This window comes from Macaca thibetana, chromosome 2 (assembly GCF_024542745.1).
Source record: "Macaca thibetana thibetana isolate TM-01 chromosome 2, ASM2454274v1, whole genome shotgun sequence".
NCBI classification, from domain to species: Eukaryota; Metazoa; Chordata; class Mammalia; order Primates; family Cercopithecidae; genus Macaca; species Macaca thibetana.
The window spans coordinates 41,902,669-41,927,473 of record NC_065579.1 but is presented as its reverse complement, the minus strand read 5'-3'; the positions used below and the strand labels follow the sequence as shown (position 1 = coordinate 41,927,473).

General features: G+C 38.1%; 1 protein-coding gene, 1 long non-coding RNA gene and 1 other non-coding gene across 3 annotated transcripts in view; 1 reads left to right on the top strand and 2 right to left on the bottom strand.

Moving 5' to 3' along the window:
- Positions 1 to 2,480, bottom strand: part of LOC126948213 (uncharacterized) — a 55,509-nt gene extending 53,029 nt beyond the window's left edge. Inside the window, exon 1 of the long non-coding RNA XR_007723368.1 lies at positions 2,044 to 2,480. This is a non-coding gene — a long non-coding RNA (uncharacterized LOC126948213). The remainder of the gene's footprint in view (positions 1 to 2,043) is intronic.
- Positions 2,481 to 2,567: 87 nt separating this feature from the next.
- The window catches only part of COPB2 (COPI coat complex subunit beta 2), a 33,973-nt gene continuing 11,735 nt past the window's right edge, over positions 2,568 to 24,805 (top strand). The window contains exons 1-13 of the mRNA XM_050779689.1: positions 2,568 to 2,746; positions 9,164 to 9,301; positions 13,141 to 13,227; positions 13,434 to 13,560; positions 14,415 to 14,563; positions 17,019 to 17,165; positions 18,044 to 18,143; positions 18,816 to 18,958; positions 19,211 to 19,410; positions 20,708 to 20,818; positions 22,987 to 23,075; positions 23,162 to 23,268; positions 24,230 to 24,373. Of these exons, the coding sequence (XP_050635646.1) occupies positions 2,744 to 2,746; positions 9,164 to 9,301; positions 13,141 to 13,227; positions 13,434 to 13,560; positions 14,415 to 14,563; positions 17,019 to 17,165; positions 18,044 to 18,143; positions 18,816 to 18,958; positions 19,211 to 19,410; positions 20,708 to 20,818; positions 22,987 to 23,075; positions 23,162 to 23,268; positions 24,230 to 24,373 (1,545 nt within the window). The 5' untranslated portion in view covers positions 2,568 to 2,743. The remainder of the gene's footprint in view (positions 2,747 to 9,163; positions 9,302 to 13,140; positions 13,228 to 13,433; positions 13,561 to 14,414; positions 14,564 to 17,018; positions 17,166 to 18,043; positions 18,144 to 18,815; positions 18,959 to 19,210; positions 19,411 to 20,707; positions 20,819 to 22,986; positions 23,076 to 23,161; positions 23,269 to 24,229; positions 24,374 to 24,805) is intronic.
- LOC126949402 (U6 spliceosomal RNA) lies at positions 3,982 to 4,090 on the bottom strand. The gene has a single exon (XR_007723708.1). It is a non-coding gene; the product is annotated as a U6 spliceosomal RNA (small nuclear RNA).

Below are 24,805 nucleotides of genomic sequence, written 5' to 3'. Positions count from 1 at the left end.
GGTGAAAGTGTGAGACTCCATCTCAAGGTAAATAAATAAATACAAATAAGCTGAAATAATAAACAAAAAACCCTGACTCTTTCTCAAGGAATTATTTTCATTTCCTCAACTTCTTATGAAGAGGTAGGAGTAGGGTGGGAAGGGAAGGGTGTATATAGGGTACTTACAGAGGCACTGCAACCTGAATTCCCACTTGGAATTCTCCCAGCTGCCACAAAAAGGCAGGGCTGAAACAGCCATAATAGAAATTGACCAGGTAAGACTTTAAGATCTGTTAATCAATTGCAGTCAACCTCTTGGGAAACCCTTTACCAATCTGCTAAGCTTGTCTATATTTCTTTTCTTCCCAACGGCTATTTTTCCTAACCTTCCAGTCTCCTCCAAACTGAGTAAACAAAAGATTTTAATTGAAACCCACAGTCGAACATATAGTGAAATACACACGCATACTTAATGTTATGTATTAGTTCCTATTCGAGAATTTTATTTCTTTAAAATGTATTTCAACCAAAATCCAGCACCAAATTCTATGGGTAACATCTTAAGGCAGCACCTAGTATAGTGCTTTGTATATAGTACACATTCAGTATGTAACGGTTAAAAGAGTGAATTTACAGTCTACAATTGCAGGACTTAATTTTGGCTAACTGCAGTGGAAAAAATGAGAAAAGATATAGTCCAAGTAAGAATGACACTGGGGGGTTCAGGCCCACACCACCAGCTAGGTAGACCCTTAGGTGCCCAGTGATATACAAAGATTTAAGTATTCCCAGCTGAGCCCCTTGACAATAGAGATACATCATTTTATTTTGTATTACTTAGTACTGTGCCAAATCCAAAAATACTCTCTCGAGTGCAAGAGTATCCAGGAATTAGAAATATTGAAAGCTCCATTATCCAAGCAAATTAGGTATAGTTATTTTTTCAACTCCAGATCCTCAGTCACTCCACAGAGTAAGCAAAGTATGCAATTATTAGAATTATTAGTCTCGATTTACATAAGATCACACTGCTGGCACTAAACTCCAGTTCCAGACTCTTTTTTCCACTACTGAATGCCATAGAAACATAAAAAAAGAAAAAAATGGAAAGATCTTTAGAAACCAGGCAGCTGGATTTTTTTTTAAGATGATGAAAACTGAGGCCTATGAAGACAGTCACATTAGCTCAAGGCTCCTATTAAAGCCAAATAATTTCGTGCAAAATCATCTCCCTCTGATTATCATTATCTACACACACACACATACATACAATTTTTCTTTTTGCCTTTCTGAAAATCTGGAGGTCTGAAAAGACTTTTAAGATTTCTCTCAAATTAAAGATACACGCTTGTACGTGTAACCAGAGGGCACGTTTTATACGGTCCACATGTTTTCTTAAAAAAAAAAAAAGGAAACAGAGTGAACGTGAAGTGTGCGTGATAGGCAAATGTCCTCGAACTTTATTGTGTAGTGTAACCCCTATGGCATAAGCCCTTAGAATTTAGCCACATTAATGAACAGATATTTTTATGTGGTAGAAAGAGCACAAACTTTGAGGTTTTTTGTTTTGAGACAAAGTCTTGCTCTGTTGCCCAGGCTGGAGTGCAGGGGCTCGACCTCAGCTCACTGCAGCCTCCACCTCCTGGGTTCTAAGCGATTCTCCTGTCTCAGCCACTGGAACAGCTTGGATTACAGGCGCCTGCCACCACGCCTGGCTAATTTTGTATTTTTAGTAGAGACGGGGTTTCACTATGTTGGCAGGCTGGTCTCGAACTCCTGACCTCAGGTGATCCACCCGTTTTGGCCTCCCAAAGTGCTGGGTTTACAGGCGTAAGCCACCGCACCCAGCTCAACTCTGAGGTTTTATCTACCACTTACTATGCAGTCTTGGCTAGAACACTTAACTTCTTTGAGCCCGAGTTTCCTCATCATTAAACCGAGATAATTCAGGTTTGATGTGCAGATTTGAGAGGAAAGTATGTCTGGCACACTGCTGAAGATCGATAAATATTTGTTGAATGAATAGCACAGCCAGCCGATGCTCAACAAAAGACATACACACACAAACACACACACACGGTTGGGTAGTTGCCGTCTCCCGGGGAGCTCCAGAAGTGGAAGCTCTCAGCCCTCCCTCTGACTTCAGAAGCCTGGAGCTCAGCCCGCAGCCCAGCGCGTCTCTTCTCAGCTTTAATCAGTGCCCGGGGCAGGGCCTGCAGAGAACTCTCTGGGCCTCGCACCAAGCCCCCAGAACACACTGGACTTAAGAGTCTCGTTATGCCTTCTCCGTCGCCGTTCCCCGCCCTCAGGGCCAGAGTCCGAGGAAGCCCGATAGCGGTTCTCGGCCTCTGAAACACAAGTCCAGCACCGGGGAGCTTGCCCTGCAGTTAGCGTCCAGCGGGGATTAGGCTCTTCGTTTTCCTCATCGTTTCAATCTCTATCTTTTGGTCGGAGCCCAAGCTCAGCAGCACCAGGACACGGCCCCCAGTGGTCTACGCCACACCCCTCCTTCCCGGCGGCCTCAGGTCCATTACCAGCGGTCTGGAAGGCCACGTTGCCTAGGAAACTGGGGCGGGGCTTGGGAAAGGATGGGTCTGCGCGCCGTTTGCGCAGGCGCTTCGGCCCTGGCGTCTGACTATCGCGAGAATCGGCTCCCGGAAGTTCCACGTCGGTCAGTCTGACGGTCAGAAGTTCGGTGGCTTTCTCTCAGGGCCTGCGTAGCCGGTAACAAACGAGGTGCCAGGGATCGAACCGACACAGCCATGGTAGGTCCAGACACCGTAGAAGGGAGCGGGGTCCCATAGGTTACGGCCGACTCCTGGAGCTTCTGGACTGAGGGCCGCGGTAAGCAGTGGTCTGGGCTACCGCTGCGGCAGCCGCCTCCGGCCTTACGGGGTCTTGGTCCAGTTTGATTCCAGGAAGGGAGAAGGTGGTGGGGCCCAGGGGACTGGGATGGTTTGGGGAGGCAACGCCTGCTAATGAGGAGTTCTGTCTCCTCTGGCGCTTGTGGCGCTTGCCGGAGCTCCTGCAGTCTGCAGCGGGGTCGGTGGTGTAGGGAAACACAGAGGCCGAATATGTTGAACTCCGTGGGAGGCTTTTGGTAAAACTAAAGTTTCCTTTTAAAACGGTGGTAGTTAATCTGCACTCCTGTTGGGCTTATTCTGGGATAGTGAGTGCTGGCTACAAGCTGTAAACAAGCAGAGAAGCCAAAAACAAATGTATATGGAGTCAAAAATGGAATTTCAAATGCTTTGGTATCTCAGCTCTTAGGTATCTAAGGGGAGAAGGGTTGGGAGGAAGGGGTTGCTGTTTATAACGCTGGCTGGTGTGCTTTCATGCATTTGCAAATACAGTGACTGGTAAGAATAGTAATTGTTAGAGCACTCTGTTATTATCACCATAACCCTAAAAAAATGCCCTAGAATAGTTTGCACAAGAGTGTTATAATAATAAGGAAAGAAAACAATAGTGTAAGAATACCTTCCGTCTCTATTGAAAATACAAAAAAAAAAAAAAAAAAAAATTATCCGGGCTTGGTGGCACACGCCTGTAGTCCCAGCTACTCGGGAGGCTGAGGCAGGAGATTCGCTTGAACCCGGAAGGCGGAGGTTGCAGTGAGCCGAGATCGCACCACTGCCCTCTAGCCTGGGACAGAGCGAGACTCCGTCTCAAAAAAAAAAAAAAAAAGAAAATATTTTACATTTAAATGTTTTTCTGCCTTTAAGAAAAACTTGTTATGAAGCACAGAATCAAACATTTTGGAGCTTGAAGACGCTAGGGATTAAGTCCCTCATCTTCAGTTTAAAACATTTTTTTAAATTATGTTTCTACAAGGTTAATTGTGGCAAAGTTGGAACTAGAAACAGAGGAAAAATTTAGGAATACTCCCAGAGAAAATGCACAGAGAAACAAATATTTTTGCATAAAATTTAGTGCACTCATTCACAGACCCCGCCCCCCTCATTCCATGGACTTTTTTTTTTTTTAATTTTGTTTTATAAAAAATATGGAACCCTTCATGGATTTGCGTCTCATCCTTGCGCAGGGGCCACGCTAATCTTCTCTCTGTATCCTTCCAATTTTAGTGTATGTGCTGCTGAAGCTAGCACCATCCGTGGACTTTCTTGGGCACCCGGGTTACAGTCCCTGAACTGAACAAACCTCAAGCCTCTTAATTACAGCACTTCATATTACTAACTACCTGCTCTAGTTTGGGTCTGCTGTGGTTGCAGTAATGGACGTTTTTGAAAAAGGCTCTTGGATCTGCCTAATTTCATTTTCTTTTGCCATCTTTACATTTACCAGTGTATTTATATAATGAAATATTGCCTTCATTCTTTAATATATTTTAAATCCTTTGTGGAAAATATAAAATGTGAATTTATTCATTTGTACATTTACCATAGAGTATTTACTATGTGCCATGCACTTCGCTAAATATAGTTGCCTAATTCTCACAGCAGCTGGGAGATAGGGTTATATGTTTGTGAAGTGGTTACTGTAGGTCAGGCACTGCTCTAACTGGTTAACTCTGAATTTAATTCTTACAGCACTAAGTGGTAGATAATAATAATATTCCTGTTTTACATAAGTCAAACTTGAAAGAGCTTAAGTAAATTTGCCCACTATTGCACATCTGAAATGAGTGGTGGAACTGAAATTTAAATCCATCATGACACTCTAGTTTTACGTTATGGTATCTGTCTTTAAACCCCTATACTCAAATATATAAGGTGGTCTGGAGATAAAGACATGTATAAGTAATGACCCTGGCTTTAAGGAGGATCTACTCTAGAAAGCAAGAAAAGGTGTGTACACAAGTGTACCATGAACAGTTAAAATGAAATCCTGTAGGATTCCCTAGGAAAGAATGCTTCAGGCTGGGGTAACTAGAAAGGTCTTACTGGTGGCAGTGGCATTTAAGCTGAGTCCTGAATGCATCCAGCTTTTGGAAGATGGAGGGAAACATTTAGAGTTGAGGATACAGTGTGAGCATCCTAATCTTCTTTGTCCCAAAGTACCTAGTACATTGTCTTATTCAAGATAGTCACTTAACTGTTGGGAGAAATATTATCACAAGAACCCTTGCCTGTTCTATATTTTTTCTTTTTTTTTCTTTTTTTGAGACAGAATCTCACTCTATCGCCCAGGCTGGAGTGCAGTGGTGCAGTCTTGGCTCACTGCAACCTCCACCTCCCAGGTTCAAGCGATTCTCCAGCCTCAGCCTCCCGATTAGCTGGGAATGCAGGTGGGCCACCACGTCTGGCTAATTTTTTTTCTTTTTTCTTTTTTTTTTTTTTTTTTTTGTATTTTTAGTAGAGACAGGGTTTCACCATGTTGGCTAGGCTGGTCTCAAACTCCTGACCTCAGGTGATCTGCCTGCCTCGGCCTCCCAAAGTGCTGGGATTACAGGGATGAGCCACCACGCTTGGCTGCCTCTTCTTTTTTAAACTGAGATTTGTGCGTTGGGAGTATGTAGAGGTTTACTGGGGTTGCTCAGAGTTCCCTGGCCCAACTGATGGAGCGTCACTTTTACTCAATAATCAATAACTTAAAATATTTTAAAGTAAAATGTTCACAATTTATAAGTGTCCAATTTCCTCATTACTGGAGAAAAATTGTGAGATATGCTGGCTTATATGAAAACCCTCACCATGGTTCCTGCCTGGTACATAATAGACACTTCATACCTGTTGACTCCATAGAGATTTAAAGGGAAGTTAAAATTTACAATAGTAATTTATGGGGCAGAACTCAGAAATGGATGAAGTAAAAAGCCTTGCTTTTCTGAACTAGCAGGGAATGTGAAGATGGTGATTATTTGAAAGTAGAAAATTGGGGCTGGGGGATCGAGGTGGGTGGATCACAAGGTCAGGAGAGGAGTTGGAGACCAGCCTGGCCAATATGGTGAAACCCCGTCTCTAAAAATACAAAAATTAGCTGGACGTGGTGGCAGACACCTGTAGTCTCAGCTACTCTGGAGGCTGAGGCAGGAGAATTGCTTGAACCCAGGAGGCAGAGGTTGCAGTGAGCCAAGATCGCGCCACTGCCCTCCAGCCTGGGTGACAGAGCAAGACTCTGTCTCACCAAAAAAAAAAAAGTAGAAAATTGGAGAGAGGAAGGGACTGATGACAGTGAAAACATTTTTGAGGAAATTGAAGAGAAGAGCCAGAGAACTCTGATATTTTAAAGTAAGTGGTAAAGGTTGTTGCTGAAAGTGAAGGAGGTGTGGATAGAACAAGACTTGAAGTAGTCAATGACCCAAATTTGATAACCCCAAAAAGATGAGTAAAAGCGTTGTGAGGTGTTGTCTCAGGAAATTATCTCTGCTAGATCTTCTTTTTATATTCAAAGGTAACCTTAAATTTCTGTCCCATTCATGATCATCATAGAAGATCACAGCAATAAAGATTTGACAGTAACTCAACTTGCCAAATGAGCTTTTAGGTTGTGTTTAAGACCTGTTAAAGGGGAAATATATATATATATATATTTTTTTTTTTTTTTTTTTTTTTTTTTTTTTGAGACGGAGTCTCGCTCTGTCGCCCAGGCTGGAGTGCAGTGGCCGGATCTCAGCTCACTGCAAGCTCCACTTCCCGGGTTTACGCCATTCTCCTGCCTCAGCCTCCCGAGTAGCCGGGACTACAGGCGCCCACCACCTCGCCCGGCTAGTTTTTTGTATTTTTTTTTTTAGTAGAGACGGGGTTTCACCGTGTTAGCCAGGATGGTCTCGATCTCCTGACCTCATGATCCGCCTGTCTCGGCCTCCCAAAGTGCTGGGATTACAGGCTTGAGCCACCGCTCCCGGCCTAAAGGGGAAATATATTTTAAATTATCTTTTCTCAGCATGCCGCCTAGAGAGAATTAAGCCCACTGCCCTAAAATATCATTGTATATAATGAATTAACTTTTCTCCTAGAATGACATTTTTTGGAGAATGGAGAAAATAGTTGTTCAAATAATTGTCTGTTCTGTAATTCAAAGGAAGAATTTGGCTTGAAAATGCTATTATAAACTATTCATATTTCTGATTTGAGAGAATGTTTTAATTTTTGTTTTAAATTGTTCCAGTTTTCATTGTTTCTGTAATTTAAATCCATTAAAATATTTGAAACATTCCCATTTGACACCAAAGACCATCATGCACAGGGATATAACCCTTATTGATCACACATTACATTACCTAGCATTTACAAGTATTTTTGCCAAGATAAATCTACCACTTTTCTCCGAAGAACTCAATATTATGCTTTACGGTTACTGGGAACTCATGAATAACACTTCTTCAGAATATTTCCTGATATGACACTATTGACCTGGGCACAAAATTTTGATTTGTGAATATTTAAAATTCATTGACCGGGTGTGGTGGCTTATGCCTGTAATCCCAGCACTTTGGGAGGGCAAGGCAGGCGGACCATGAGGTCAGGAGATTGAGACCATCCTGGCTAACACAGTGAAACCCCATCTCTACTAAAAATACAAAAAATTATGCACCTGTAGTCCCAGCTATTCGGGAGGCTGAGGCAGAAGAGTTGCTTGAACCCAGGAGGCAGAGGTTTCAGTGAGCTGAGATCGGCGCCACTGCACTCCAGCATGGGCAACAGAGCGAGACTCAAAAAAAAAAAAAAAGATAATTCTGTGAACTAGAGGTTCTCAAAATGTGGTCTTTGATTCCTTAAGAGTCCCTAATACTCTTTTAGGAGGTCCACAAATTAAAAGTATTTTCTTAACAGTGAAACACTATTGGCACCTTTCACAATGTCGATATTTGCACTGATGGTGTAAAACTAATGGAAGGTAAAACTGCTAGTGAAGTGACACCAAATTGTATTGTTAGTATATTCGTCATTGTTACACAGTTTTTTAAAAAGCCAGTTTCACTTAAGAATGTCATTGATGAAACAGTAAAAATTTTATTACCTCTCCACACTTGAGTATGCGTCTTTTAAATTCTGTGTGGTGAAATGGGGAGTATGCATAAAGCAGTTCTACTGCATACTGAAGTATGGTGGTTGTCTCAAGGGGAAACACTTGCACCGTTTTTAAATTGTGAGCCGAGCTTTACTTGAAACAATGAGAAACTCTGCTTATTCAGATTTGAATATTTGGTAGACATTTTTCAAAAACCTGAAAGAGGTTGGCTGGTCCCTGACAGTATTTGTTGCCAATGATAAAATTAGAGCTTTCAAGTGAAAGTTTGAATTTTGAAAAACTCACTGAACTTGATGGATTTCCAGTGCTTAAAGGCTTATCAGTTGAAGTAGGTGGTGAAATTAGTGAATGTAATTTTTTTTATAGTATAATGATGTTGTTAGCATCTAGAAGATGTGCATAATTCAGTGAACCAGCATTTCCCAAATGACCAATGCTTAATGTTAGAAAAGCATGCATGAGAGAAAGATCCATTCAAAGTATGGACTAAGCCAGTGGATTTTAATGTAACGAAGTGTAAACAGCTGATTGATACAGTTTCAGATTTTACCTTTCAAGTAACCTTTAAGAAATTACCACTTCTCGAATTTTGAAGAATAACATCATATTACTTGAAAAAACTATTAAGATACTCCCTCACTTTCCAGCTATGTGTCTGTGAGACCAGGCATTATTTTGTATACATTAACCAAAAGAACATATCACAGCATATTGAAGGCAGAAGCAGATAGTGAGAAACCATCTGTCTTCTGTTAAGTCAGATTGTAAAGAGTTTTGCAAAAATGTAAAATATTGCCACTCTTCTCACCAAATTTTTTTGAAAACATAGTTATTTTTCATAAAAACGTTATTTTAGTTAACATGCACTGGATTTATTTTTGTTATTTGAAAATGAATTAATATATAAATATTTTAAAGTTGTCTCGGGTTTAATTTTTAACATGGTAACATGCCAATAGATAAAACTCGCATAAACAAAAGCTCTTTGGGGTCCTCAAAATTTGTAAGGAGAATCCTTAGAGCAAAAAGTTTGAAGACCACTGCTGTAAATCTTATAATGTTAAATATTCTGATCTTTTTGCATGTGTGAGTGAAGAAATAGGTGCTTAGACTTGAAACTGTGTTAAAAGCTTAGCAAAGTTGTAACTGAATTGTTTTGTAGGCCTATTCATGCATTGTATTTAGTTAAGATCTCAAACATATTTTATTTGGCTTAGCAATTTAATTTTTTTAATGTTTCTTTTTAGCCTTTGCGACTTGATATCAAAAGAAAGCTAACTGCTAGATCTGATCGAGTTAAGAGTGTGGATTTGCATCCTACAGAGCCATGGATGTTGGCAAGTCTTTACAATGGCAGTGTATGTGTTTGGAATCATGAAACACAGGTAGGAATTTTTCAGGACTTTATTAGAAATAAAATACTATGTTAGACTGTGTTTATAATGAAAGAGAAGAAATACTGTAACAGAATCCAGAAGCTATATGTAAACCGCTTTCTCAAGTTGGTACGAAGTATTTTAAATATGAAGGAACTAACATTTATGAGGGGATAGTTTGTAGGAGAAACTGTCCTGGGTATGTTATATATAATATTTAAATATGACAACTCTGAATTAGGTAGTATTAGCTCTTTTTTGAAATTGAGAAAACTGATGGTATTATAGGATCACTCGCTAAAGTATTTAATTGTTAATTTTCCATTCAGTGAATATTCTATCTTAAGAATGATATTTTTAAATTTATTTTTCTCCCAAATGCCCAATGTAATGATATGCAGATAAATCTTTCACTCAGCTATATAGATTATATCAGGGAAATATTTATAGTCAGCTTTTGATTATACATGCATCTTACAGATTCTCTGCCTAAATGCTTGACTCCTCTTTCACCTGAGTAAATAACATATCCTTCAAATTAGTTTATCTCATATTTTCTAGTCTTCCTAGACTGTATTTAAGAGTACAAAGCTTATAGTTAGCACTATGCCATACAGTTGTGTCTACTTATATAGTAATTATCCTTAATGTCCAAAGTTAAGTTCTTGAAATCCAGGTGAGATTCACATTTGAGGAATTTAAAATGGCAGAATAGGATCAAGGAACCAAAGCCAGAAGTAAACCTAAAAACAACTTTACACTTTTATACTCACTGTAATGAAACAGAAATGACTGTACACTAAACTTTTACCCTGTATTAGTCTGTTCTCACACTGCTGTAAAGAACTACCTGAGACTGGGTAATTTATGAAGGAAAGAGGCTTAATTGACTCACAGTTCCACAGGCTTAACAGGAAGCATGACTGGGAGGCCTCAGGAAACTTAAAATCTTGGCAGCAGGTGAAGGGGAAGCAAGCACCTTCTTCACATGATGGCAGGAGAGAGAGAGCGAAGTGGGAAGTGCCACACACTTTTAAACCATCAGATCTCATGAGAAGTCACTATCACGAGAACATCAAGGGGGAAATCCATCCCCACCTTCAGTCACCTCCAATCCACCCCCATAATCCAATCACCTCCCACCAGGGCCTTCCTCCAATTCAACATGAGATTTGGGTGGGGATACAAATCCAAACCATACCATAGTCCATCAGTGACATTTTATGCAAATTAACATTTTGTTTTCTGCTGTATCTCAGTGCCTATAACATTACCTGGCACATAGTAAGTGCTCAATAATTATTTGTTCAATGAATTAATAATATGCATTTCACTTATCACTAGTTCAGTATTTGTGTTCTCTACAATTTCAGATCTTTATCTTGTGAATTCTTTTTGCTTTGATGCAAATAACTGCTTTTTTTTTCCTTTTTGTTTAGTTCTTGAGATGTTTAAAGTATTTCTGATTTTATGTTTAACAGATATGTTGGTGTCCTCTCTCTCTGATTATTCCTAGGGATTCCCTCTTATCAACTACATTTACCTATCTCTCAGCTCTGTCACTTGATCATCTTATATTCTAAAGCCCAGGCGTACTTTTCTTATCTTTCTCTAGGCTTTATTGTAATATATCTTTGCTTTATCTGCATTTCCACTTTGCCTCCTTTTTTTCTTCTGTACCTTTTTCTGCCCTATGACAGGACCATCTGCTTCCCCTTTCATAATTCATCTCATTGGTAATTTCGTGTTTAATTTCCTTCTTTCCTCCAAGAATGGAGGTTCTATGAGGACAAGGATTACCCTTATCTTATTTCCCACTGTTGGTCCAGTGCATGAGGCACTACCTGATACACTGTCAGGCTCCTAGTAGATAGTAAGTCTTTGTTGAATGATTGTTCTGTCTTTGGTTCTCCCTGTTTTTTCCCTGTGTTTATATCACCAACAGTATTTACCACTCCTGTGTTGAGAGCAAATTCTTGAGAGAGCCAAAAAGGTTTTTGGAAGTAAAAAGGGTTTTAAATGTACTTGAATTTCAAATAAGGAGATACTATATATTCTTTGAGGTGGTACATGCAGTGGTTTAAAAAACATAGTATTTTAGGATTTGAAGCCAACTTGCTGATTAAATTATATAGGTTAGCCTTTTAACTATGCTGACCCTCTTTATTTATCTAAAGTAAAGATGATATTATTGCCTTCCCTATGTCACAGGATTGTCAAAAAGATAAAATTAGATAAAATTGTATATGAAACCTAAGTACCATATAAGTATTAGTCATTAGTTATACTTTCCTAATCTACATTGAACATTTGTATGTATCGCATGTGTAGCTTTTCTTACTCTTCATTTGCATCAGTCATAGCCCCTAACATGGCGCTGAGCCTTGGCTATTTGCTCTGCAGCTGCTTTATTTTTACTGCTTAGATCCCTGAGTTTGTTGGCTCCTCATGAGCTTTTGTGGATTTTTCTGCTGCATTACAGATTGCATGTTCTGTCTACTCTCAGTGTCTGTATTTTAGTCAGCTGGTAGTGATTCTGCAGGTTGGAGTTGAAGTGCCTACTCATTCAGCCTTTGTCTAAAGAATCTTTGAACTCTGGCTTGAAAAATCAGAGTGGGACAGTTCTTATGAACCGGTCCCTATTACTTTTTTAGTGCACATGGTTAATCAAGCAGTAAGATTATATTGGTTTCTTAGTTATTTCTTTTTTGCTCTCTGATACAAAAAAGGATTGGAAAATGATAGTTTGGCTTTCAGACTTTTAAGAACAGGCATCAAAGAAGGAGAACATAGAGGTATACCATTATCTCTGCTTTTTCTAGGAGGGTCTTCTAGTTTTCTACCTTTATCCTGTGTGTATAATTCCATTCTGAGTAGCTCAGAGGAAAATACAGGTCACTGTGTTTTCATTTTTAAAAAAAAATAAATAATAACATTTGTATGGAATCATATTGCTAAAGCATGCAAAAGAATTGTACCTTATTCATGAGTCACTTTTATGGGTTTCAATTTCAAAAAACCTGACTAGGTGTGGTGGCTCACGCCTGTAACCCCAGCACTTGGGAGGCTGAGACAGGTGGATCACTTGAGGCCAGGAGGTCGAAACCACCCTGGCCAACATGGTGAAACCCTGTCTGTACGAAAAATACAAAAATTTGCTTGGCATGGTGGCGCATACCTGTAATCCCAGCTACTTGGGTAACTGAAGCATAAGAATCACTTGAACCTGGGAGGCGATGGTTGCAGTGAGCCAAGATTGTGCCACTGTATTGCACTTCAGCCTGGGTGACAGAGTGAGACTGTCTCAAAAAAAAAGAAAAAAAGAAAAACTAAGAGCTAATTCATTCAACAAATACTTATTACACACTAATTTAGTGTGCCAGCCACTGTTCTAGCTTCTGCCTATACAGTGTGAAAAATATTCCTGCCTTTGGAGAGCTTGGCAGGAAAGATTCGCACAAACGTAATTATGAGGTGCTACATTATGAAAGGGAAGTACAAGTTTCCATGGGTGGATTTTCAAGGCAGAGAGAACAAGAGCAGAGGTAAGGCTGGGAGTAGCCAAAGGTGAGGCTAGAAAAGGGAGGGAAGGGCTGGAGCACAGAGGATCTGGAATACCATCTTGTGGACATTTGCTTTCTCTTGTCTTTTAAAAAGTGTTTTAATTTTGAATCTATTAAAAGATAATTGGTCTTTTTAAAAAATTTTAGTGTTGACCTTTTATATTTTAGCCTGAATATATTAAAATGAGAAGTGATCTTAAAAATTGGATGTTTGAAATATAACAGAGTAGATTTTGTGGTTATTTTCTTACAGCTCAATTTGTGTATTCTTTTTACATTTTAAAGACACTGGTGAAGACATTTGAAGTATGTGATCTTCCTGTTCGAGCTGCAAAGTTTGTTGCAAGGAAGAATTGGGTTGTGACAGGAGCAGTAAGTAATTAATATGAATCTCTATTCCCGTTTTCTGAATTGGTGAATGATTACGTAAGTTAGTTGCAGGATTTCGATTCCTGGTTTGTTTTGTTAGTTACAGCACTGTTTTGAAGCATAGACTTCATTCCTTGAGCCTGTGATGCAGTTTTTTTGTATAATTTACTTGATAATAGGGATGATGGTTTTAAAATTTCTGTTTCTAGGATGACATGCAGATTAGAGTGTTCAATTACAATACTCTGGAGAGAGTTCATATGTTTGAAGCACACTCAGACTACATTCGCTGTATTGCTGTTCATCCAACCCAGCCTTTCATTCTAACTAGCAGTGGTAAGAGATGACCTATTTTGGTCATGTGCGTCTCTTTGGGTAATTCATTTTCATTCACTGAGACATGCTATTCTTTAACTGCTGTTACAAATAGAATTCTAATTCCAAGCAGCCTTTAAACTGTTTAGATCCATTACTGTGCTATTGATGCTGCTTGTGTTTGTACTTTAATGAAGTATCAACTGTACTTAGGATCTGTGTAATGATTGCTCCAATTCCTGTCAGAGAAGACCTACAAGTCTAGATGTTTAAACATCTGCTGAACAGAAAGGTCATTTACATGTTGATGAGTGAGTTTTTGGCAGATTGCCATAGAGCCTAGTCAGTTCAATCTTCATATTCAAACTAGTTTGCTCCTTGGTATTGTGTATAAATAGTAGACCTCTTGGAGGACTGGCAAAAGAGGTAGCACTGAATTGGTAATAGCTCTTTGAAATGTGTTTAAATTAAAAATTGAGAAGTAATTTAAAACTTTTTAAAAACCAGTCTTGTGAGGGCAAATGCTTGTTCTCTACATAGTCATTGCTATCAGTATTCAGTCACGCTTAGATTCTAATCAAACTTGTATGACTCTTTGCTCATTCTTTAATGCTCACTGAATTTTTAAGTTTTTTCACAAAATTTTTATATTTGCTATTTCTAATCTATTTTATTTATCTCCACTTTTCTGTAGAGAGTTAAATTTATTTTTAAGATAAATAAGCATTTTGAAAACTCTATTTGGTTTTGATTCTATTTCTGTAAGTCATGGATTATGTGGTTTATGTTAGGTTTGCTTCCCCTAAAGACTGTGTCTTACTTATGAAGTGAAAAAATAGAAATTACAACTAACTTGAGACTTTCTTTTGGCCTAGATGACATGCTTATTAAGCTCTGGGACTGGGATAAAAAATGGTCTTGCTCACAAGTGTTTGAAGGACACACCCATTATGTTATGCAGATTGTGATCAACCCCAAAGATAACAATCAGTTTGCCAGTGCCTCTTTGGACAGGACTATCAAGGTAGGGTGTCCACAGTTTGTGTCAGTTATCATTATTAGTGAACTATACTTGCCTTAGATGTTTTACTATTGACTGGCCAGAAATTTATCCATCTTAAAAGTTTTTTTCAAAAGTCTATTTTGAAGTAAAAATAGGATTTCTCATTTTAATCCAAAGGACATGTTCTGTTTTGAAAAATATTGTGGCAACTCAGTGCTCTTAATGAGGAGTGTTTTTCTGTGTGGAAGCAGCATGTTATAAAAATTTTTTAGCCTTTGGAAACCCAGAATAAGAAAAATGCCAGTATCCTTTCTAGGATACTACTTTCCTCTCCTTTCAGTATTCATTGTTGACTTCTGCTCATCGTTCATCTATTTTACATTTAAATTCCATATGCCTCTATTCTGTCTTTCTTACTCCATTTCACCACATTGCTGTCTGTTATCTTCCTGAAACATAGATTGCATCTTGTCAGTTCCTGATCTAAGGATAAAGTCCAAATGCCTTAGTGTGGAATACAAGGATTTCCAAGACTAGCCTGGGCTAATATTATGCGACATCTCCTAAAACCCTGGTCTACTCACCATCCTCTAGAGGCCATGAATGTTCACAAAACCTTACTTCATTGAACTTTTCCATCTGCCTGCACTTCTCTTTATTTTCCTGTTTTGATATTTTTTTCCTCCAGAGAACTACTCAGCTTTTAAGGCTTAGCACAAATATTTACTCTTGACAAGCTCTTGTCAGACATCCACTTCATCTCTAGGCAGAGCCAGTTATGCTTATCCCATTTCTTCCATTGCTTTTTGCCTCTGTTTCAGCCTTTCTCAGAATGAATTTTAATTACATGTTTTTGGAAATCTTTAACCCCTGAAATACTGAATTTTGGGGGTAGAAACTATGTGTCACTCCCTTTCCCCAAACATTCAGTAGCAAACAGCAAAGTGCCTTACCTGATCTAGGTGCTTAATACATGTTGCAGTGAGGGCAATCATGCTCCCTTTTTAAATCATAATATTTAAAATATTTCCATGCTGGGCGTGGTGGCTCACGCCTGTAATCCCAGCACTTTGGGAGGCCAAGACGGGCTGATCACAAGGTCAGGAGATCAAGACCATCCTGGCTAACATGGTGAAACCCTGTCTCTACTAAAATTCAAAAAATTAGTTGGTCGTGGTGGTGGGCGCCTGTAGTCCCAGCTACTCAGGAGGCTGCGGCAGGAGAATGCCTTGAACCTGGGAGGCGGAGCTTGCAGTGAGCCAAGATCGCGCCCCTGCACTCCAGCCTGGGCGACAGAGCGAGACTCCATCTAAAAATAAATAAATAAATAAAATAAAATATTTCCATATGCATTGAATTAAAATAAATTAACTTTTGCTTACACGCTTGCTTTCACCTATATAAAACACTGTTACTAGTTTTCCTTTATGTAAAATGTTATGTGTCTGAATATCTTAGGGTTTTGACCTTATTTTGCCTTTGGATTTTCCTTGCTTTTGACATAGATTAACTTTGAAATTAGTTGTAAACTTTTGTTTTACTAAATTAGGTTTATCTTGAGAGCAAGAATTGTCTTATCTTCAGTTCCAGTAAAGTTTATTTTATACAGTAATTGATAAACATTTGTTACACATATTTATACTCCCCACAGGGCCTCCCATATGGTAGGCACTCAGTAAATATTTGTAAAGATAAAGCTTAATTCTGTGCTGTGGTAATTTTTAACAATTTTCTACATTTTAAATTTTTAATTAGGCAGTAATTTTCTCCTTTAAATATATCTTCATTTTTATTTATTTATATATTTTTGAGTTATGGTCTGTGTTGCCTAGGCTGGAGTGCAGTGTCATGATCACAGCTTACTGTAACCTCAAACTTCTGGGCTAAAGCGATCCTCCTGCCTCAGCCTCCTGAGTTGTTAGGACTACATGCGTGTGCCTTCACGCCCGGCTAACTTTTTACTTTTTCCTTTTTTGTAGAGGCAAGGTCTTGCTGTGTTGCCCAGATTGGTCTTGAGCTCTTGGGCTCAAGTGATCCTTCCACCTCAGCCTCCTAAAGTGCTGGGATTACAGGTGTGAGCCACCACACCTAGCCACTTTTAATATATCTTACTAAATCCACTTTCATGAGCTGTATATTAAATCTATAATAAAATAATTTCATACCCTTAAAGTGGTGTTTTTCAAAGTCTTAAACATCTAGATTCCTGGGCTTCACTGTGGATTGACTGAATTATAATCTCTAGAGATAAAGCCTGAAAATTGGCACTTCTTTTAAAGAACGCCATAGTGATTTTGGCTCCTGAGAATTCAAGTAAAATGAGAAATAACAAAAACCAAACAGTATAAAAAATAAAATTTCATAGCTCTTCTCTCCTGGGCTTTGGCATTTTACATATTGTGTCAGAAATGTGGTAGATTTGCCTTTTGAAAAGCAAGGCCCCATATTGACTGGCAGATGCTGTTTCTCTCTGCAGGTATGGCAGTTGGGCTCTTCGTCACCAAACTTCACTTTGGAAGGACATGAGAAGGGCGTGAATTGTATTGATTACTACAGTGGTGGGGACAAACCATACCTCATTTCAGGTGCAGATGACCGTCTTGTTAAAATATGGGATTATCAGGTACAGCTTTTCATAACCTTACTTCCATATGTTAGATATGTTTCTTACTATTTCTTATAGGACAGTTAAGACTTGAGTTGTTGAAATCTGTTCCCAGCATAATAACTTAAGGTATCAGTATTTGCACCTAAACTGTGTTCCCAGAAGTCTCCATAAAAATGAAAACAATGCATACATATCAAGATTTTAAAAATAAAATACCAACATGTTCATATTTCATTTTGTAATTGCATTTAGAAATTTTAACATTTTAATGTTGAATTATCCTCCATAATCTTCATTGATAGACTTCTATTCATTTTTGTCAGCTAGCAGATCAACAAATACCATTTTGCCAAATAGTACTCTTGTAAACCTAGTTATGAACTCTTGTTAACATGCTTCCTATCTCTAAGATTTTCTTATATTTAGATATTTTTGTTTTCTACATCAAAAGTTCCTATAAGCAATTAATAACATGAGGCCTAGAAAGTCTGTTTCACCTTGAAACATTTTCACATTTGTACTTAAATCCAGAATAAAAATATTAAAGGCTAAAGCAGTACTGTCTACTTAGCCAGTGATAGTAAGTGTGGGTTTTAAGGGGTAAATCTATTACCCCGAGAATTTGGGAAAATAATATTCATACGAAAGCCTTCTTGGGTTTTTTCCGCTTCTTTAAATATGATAGTTACATTTACATTTATTTTACAAAGTAATTAGATAAAATATTCATATATACAACAAGATCATCCTATTTCAAAAACTTCTGTATTGGATATTATTTAGATTGTCATGACTACTATCATTTATAATGTATGTGTACATTGAGAAAATTAAGGGTGGGCTGGTTACATGTTTTTCACTAATAAAAAATGTTTTCTATGTCTTAATTACAGAATAAAACATGTGTACAGACACTGGAAGGACATGCCCAAAATGTGTCTTGTGCCAGCTTTCATCCTGAGTTGCCAATCATTATCACAGGTTCAGAAGATGGTAAGTTAGAAGGGTATGTTTATTCCTGTGCTGGTAACTACTACTTAGTGGGCATTTAAAGCAAGTAATGTCTCTGCATTATAATTGGAGGTTTCCAAGGATTTTGATATTTTTAGTAAAGTACCAGACTTAAGCTATAAAAGAGTAAAGGGGCATTAGTTTCATCATCATCATCATCATCATCATCATCATTATTCTCATGTATTTTGATTCTGTCACTTAAGAGGACCATCAGATGTCCTGAAGAAAAACTGAAAAAGCATGTGCTTTGGAGTCAAACAAACCTGGATTCAAAATCAGGCTCTGTTATGTTATGAATGTGTGGTTTGGGCAGATTATGAAATGGAAACACATATATCTGCTTCATAGGATTATAGTGAGAAGAAATCATGCATAGATAGCATCTGGCACAGAGGAAACACTCTACCCAGGAAATCCTGTTATTATTTCATGTTTAAAATCATAATTCTTAGTTTTTGTTTCTTACGCGTTATCTGTTATGTTTATGTTGCTTTTAAAAATCATTTAAAGACAGTAGATCAAAAAATTGGTCATTAAGCTGCCACGAAGTGTTATCTATTTTAATAGAAAGACTTCTATGGCTCTCTTTCACCTGACAGTTTATCATCGGATGTTTGTATCAAAAGGGAATATTTACATTGTTCTTTTTAGGAACAGTACGTATTTGGCATTCAAGCACCTACCGGCTTGAGAGCACACTGAATTATGGAATGGAGAGAGTATGGTGCGTGGCCAGTCTAAGAGGGTCAAACAATGTCGCTTTGGGCTATGATGAAGGGAGCATCATTGTTAAGGTAATTATACTATCCCTCTCAGTAGGTGGACATAGGCAAAACCATTTTCTTTGTATTTTAGTACCGTCATCTTCCAAGTCACCAGTTTTGTAAAACTGGCACTTCTTTCATTAAGCACTAGACATTAAGCAATGAAGATTTAAAGTGGAAGAAAGGAAATGGAGCTCTCTGTTAGGTGAAAAAATAATCTATTTTGTTGTGGTTTTATTTATTTTCCTTTTCATTGTTGAAAGTTATTTGTCTTTCTTTCAGCTTGGTCGGGAGGAACCTGCCATGTCCATGGATGCCAATGGAAAGATAATTTGGGCCAAGCATTCAGAAGTCCAGCAGGCCAACCTAAAAGCAATGGGAGATGCTGAAATTAAAGATGGAGAAAGATTGCCACTGGCAGTAAAGGATATGGGCAGTTGTGAAATATACCCTCAGACTATTCAGCACAATCCTAATGGGCGGTAAGCCATCATCAAAATTTGTCTCTCAGCTTCTGTGTATGTTAGAACAGGTTTGCAGATCCACAGTCTACTCTTGGTTGGCATCTCTAATCATTCCTCAGTGTGCTTTTGCTCTGGCCTCATAGTCCTCAATACAGCTGCAGGCAGCCATGCCACTTGATAAAGTTGGCACAAAAGATGGAGCATGTTTCCCCTCTGGCCTTGTTCTATACCACACAATTCTGAATAGTTAAATAGTACTGTTTACTGTTATTTCACATGCATTGAGTTTGTGTTCTTATGTGCTCCTTTGAGGGCAAGGAGTATGTCTTATGCTGAGACTTAGGAGGTACCCTCTCTAAATGCTTGCTGACTCACTGCTCTTAAGAAGAAAACTTGACTCTGAGATATCTTTTGAAAAAGTTTTGGGATTGGTAATAATTCTGTTTCTTATTTGTAATTTGAACTGTCAGTTTAATTTCTCCCTTAAGATTTATAAGTCACCAAACATCTTGTGAGAGAGGAGTTTCTAGCACAGTGAAGTCTAAATCTGTGGAGCTTTAAAAATATTTTACAGCAGGTCTGGGCATCTTATAATGTTATGCTGAATATTGAAAAAGACAAAAGATATAAACCAAGTATGCTACCTAGTTCAATAAATGGTATCCATAATTATTTGTAACGTAATTGTCTTATGAAGGTTAAGAATGCATTATGCGCATTTCCCTTAATATCATAGAACATTCTTGGCCACAAGTTTTGCCTTTGCCAGTCTTTTGATACCAGCCTTTAAAGTGTTATAAATAACTTTAAAGATAGTTGTTTTATGTCCATTGGGAAAATTTTAGTTGACTATGCAGCATTCTCTTTTTCTCAGTATTTAAATGTTAAAATATCCTCTGTATTTTGATTAACAGTCTTTAAAAACTGGAGTGAGATATTTTTATTCATTTGAGTGATCAGCTTTAAAATGAAGATAGTCTTTGTAATAATACAGTGCCTTCCTGTGGTATAAATGTCATGAGCAAAGTGCTATGCATCTTGGTGCTCAACAAATACTGGTTGAATAATTGGAATCCTCCTCCTTTGCATCTCCAGCCATTCTCACCTTCCTGTCTCCAGTTGCCTTTATGAGAAGGCCATTCCAATAACATTTCAGCAGTAATGCTATATTCATAATTTCCTTTTTAATTTGTTGGCTAGAATTTTTTTAACATTTGTTATTAGAATTCTTTTACCATAACAAGAATTATTGTTTCTTAACTTCTACATGTCTTTGGTCCTTTGTACTTCCCTCCCTGGCTTCTGTGATTTCTAGGTTTGTGGTGGTGTGTGGTGATGGGGAGTATATCATCTACACAGCAATGGCATTGAGAAACAAGAGCTTTGGATCTGCTCAGGAGTTTGCATGGGCCCACGATTCTTCAGAGTAAGTTTTGGCTGCGTGATAGCCAGCTTGCCGTGATTGCAGATGTGTTGTGTGCTGCTTGAGGACTCTCAAGGCTTGATGTGGGCTGCGCTTCTCCGTGTTAAAAAACAGTTCTCACCAGAGCTGTCCGTTAGAGTCAGAGGCAACTGTATAGCGTGAGCTGTCTTTGTCCTTTCTTTGTTCTGTGTTGAGCTGGCTCACTCAAACTGATAAAATAATCCCATTTAACTGGGGACCCAGCACCCATTTCTTTGGTGGAGCCCATGGCAGGACCTGGTGCTTTATGGGCTTAAGGCACAGTAGACCCTCATGTCTGCTTTGGCAGGCCTTGGCGTGCCCTCCCTATGATGTAGTGTCCTGGTGCTACTGGCCTTTGTGAGCTACTTGGGGATGATGTTGTGATTTGATCATTTTGATGAAAAATTTATGAAATCTTTTTTAAAACTTATTTTCTGTGATAGTACCCGCTGCCCATTCTTAACAAATTTCTGTCTGAATTCAGAATGTTCATAAAATGTTCTCATTAAAAGCAGGAAAGATCATTTAACTCTGACTTTTTTACTAGTCATTGGCTCTGGTTCCTTTTTCATTCCTGTTTAATGCATGTAATAAACATTAGGGGTTTAGTGTTTTCAGACCACACAAGTGAATTACATCTTCACAGTTTTTTTTAGTTTTGTTTGCCTCACATTTTATGTTGCATCTTGCCCCCAATAGTGGGGTAACTTAAGCTCAGCACTGCATAAGAAGATACATTTTTTAAAATGTTGACAACAGTAAGATTTATTGAGAGGGATGGAATTGTTCTGATCTTTTCATAAATTTCCTAAATACACTTATATACATATAGTTCTGTGTATTCAAAGGTACTGTGTTATCTTAGGCAAAATTATAGTTGATGAATTGCCCTCTCTCAGCATACCTCTTCCTCTATTTTGATAGTTCCCTTTTTTCAGCTTTATCCAGCCAAGGCCTTGCTCAGCATCTTTCCTGTCCTGAGCAAAGCCCTCATCATATCACTTCCTCACACAATCTCAAATATCCAGTGATAGCCACAGCCACTTTTTTCAAGGCAGAGGCCTGAATATAATCTGTTGTTGCTGATCATTGCTGACTAATGAGCCATTTGTCACAGTTTTTATTATTTAAATCACCTTTATTGAGGTATGATTTACAGAAGACAGAATGTATCATTTAGTTGTACAGCAGTCCCCCCATCTGTGGTTTCCCTTCCTGCAGTTTTAGTTACCCACAGTCAACTGTGTTCCAAAAATATTAAGTGGAAAAGTCCAGAAATAAACAACTCATAAGTTTTAAATTGCCCAGTGTTCTGAGTTGCATGATGGAATCTTGAGCCATGCCACCTGGGATGTGAATCATCCCCTTGCCTAGCATATCTATCCACATTGTATATGCTATCCACCTTACATTTAGGAAAAAACATAGTGTATATAGGATTCAGTACTATCTGAGGTTTCAGGCATCCACTGGGGCTTAGAACGTATCCCCCGTGGATAAGGGAGGACTATTGTTCTTGTCAGTAGATTTGGGCAAACGTATGTAATCTGTAACCAGTAACACAATCAAATTATAGAACATTTCTATCATCCCCACAAAATCCCCTTGTCTCCATTAACAGTCTGTCCACACCCCCTACCCACCCATTCCCCAGGCCCAAGAAAATACTGATGAGAGCCTCTTGTCTCTATATAGATTAGAGTTGTCTTTAGAGTTTCATATAAATGGAATTATATGGTATGTACTCTTGTGTCTAGCATCTTTTGTTCAGTATAATGTTTTTTGAGATTCATCCATATTCTTGCCTGGATCAGTAATTGGTTTATTTGCAGAGTATTATTCCATTATATGAATATACTATAATTTGTTTAAGCATTCACCTATTACAGACATTTGGGTCATTTTTATTTACTAAAGTGGTTTGTAAGCCCTAGTAATTCATGTCATATACAGTAAAAAACCCTTTCATCATTTGTCCAACTGTAAGGAGTTCTCTGATGTCTTAGGAAAACGTACATCAGAGAATCTTCAAATATTTATTTTATATTTTTGCATAATTACTGAAAAATATTTGAAGATATTTCCAACATTTGGTGGAATTATGATGTAGTATATAACATGTTATGTTTGCCTTCCCTTTTTTCTCCCAGGTATGCAATAAGAGAGAGCAACAGTGTTGTAAAGATATTTAAGAACTTTAAGGAAAAAAAATCATTTAAACCAGATTTTGGAGCAGAAAGTGAGTGTGGTCTACGTATTACATTTTTAAATTCTTTGCAATGGCTCCAAAATGCCTAAGCAAAACTCTTTTTATGTTCCCTTTAGGTATCTATGGCGGCTTCTTATTGGGAGTCAGATCTGTAAATGGCTTAGCTTTCTATGACTGGGACAATACAGAACTCATACGAAGAATTGAAATTCAGCCCAAACATGTGAGTTTCCCCTCTGTTGTTGTTTTTGGAATATTTATTTTTGTGATGAGTTCTGGGTCCCTGAGGCCAAGAAGTGTCTTGTACCCTGCTGTCCCTCTCCATTATCAAAAGCCATTTAAAATATAAAACAGCACTTAGAATTTAAATAACTTTTTAAAATACACATTGTCTACGGCCTCATTAGGGTACGACAATCCTGATTTTCTGAGCAATTGGAGGTAAGTGGCAGTGCCATTTTGACAGAGGAAAAAAGCATGCTTTGACAACAAGAAGTCAGAGAATTCTTGACTTGGAAATGCCTTCTTCCACGTAGTTCAGAAAACCTTTTCATATGTTTTGATGATAGCTGCTTGAACTTGAGGTGACCATCTCCAGTGACAAAGTGTTTACCTTTAGAACTGCCCGCTGCTTTGACAGTTTTCACTATCAGGAGATTATCTGTGGAAACAAACCAGCTTTTCTGGGGTCTGGTTCTAGAGTGTGCATTCTCAATGGGTGTAAAAATTGGCTTGGGGGGGCTTACTCTTTATGAATAAAGCATAGCTATACATATGTGTATGCATTATATATGTATATCTGTGGTATTAACATTTCATTGGGGGAGGTGATTAGAAAAATGTCCAGAAAGACTTCTAGGGAGGGTGGGTGAAAATGAAAAAAAAAGAAAAAGTGATAAACACTGTTCTAGAGCAATAGGGAACAGGCTACTGGTCCTCTATGTAGCACGTTCAGTGTTTACTGACAGCTCTCCTTTCCTGTCTCACTTTGGACTTTCTATTGCTAGGCTAAATAGCATAGCCCTGCCCTGGCCACCCTCCCAAATAATGCCACATAAAATTGTTAAGTGAATACTTATTATCTTGATATAAGAAGATAAATGTTGTAAGAAATCAAGTATGTGCAGTTTGTCATATCCACTCAGAAATCCAAATCAGTTGTCTATGATTTTGTTGTGTTGCAGATTTTCTGGTCTGACTCTGGAGAGCTAGTCTGTATTGCTACTGAGGAATCATTTTTTATCCTTAAGTATCTGTCAGAAAAAGTCTTGGCTGCACAGGAAACACATGAGGGAGTTACTGAAGATGGCATTGAAGATGCCTTTGAGGTAATTGGATCAGCACATCGCTTTTAGCTTTGTATTTAAATGATTTATATTCTTACAACAGACTTTACTGATTTTAACATTTCGTTATAAATTAGGTTTGAGGAGACAGCATTTAAGGATTTCTGGTGAAATGTGAAAATTAAAATCTTGACTCATAGATCAAACTTGGAAAATACGTTTAAAAGAAATTTGTGCTTTGATTTTAGGAATTCTTTAGACTTACTTTGATATCTTTCAGTAAAGAAATTGTAGTCGTTTTGGTCCTAAGACTATTTAGTCAGTGATTTAAATGAGCTCCCAAATGGCAAATCATTCATTATGCAAATATCCTAGATTTTGTGAAATACTTAATATTTCATTTTCAAGTTATGAAGGGTCTAAGTTTAGATCAGTGTTCTTTTATATCATGGTTTTGGCCCAACAATGAGATTT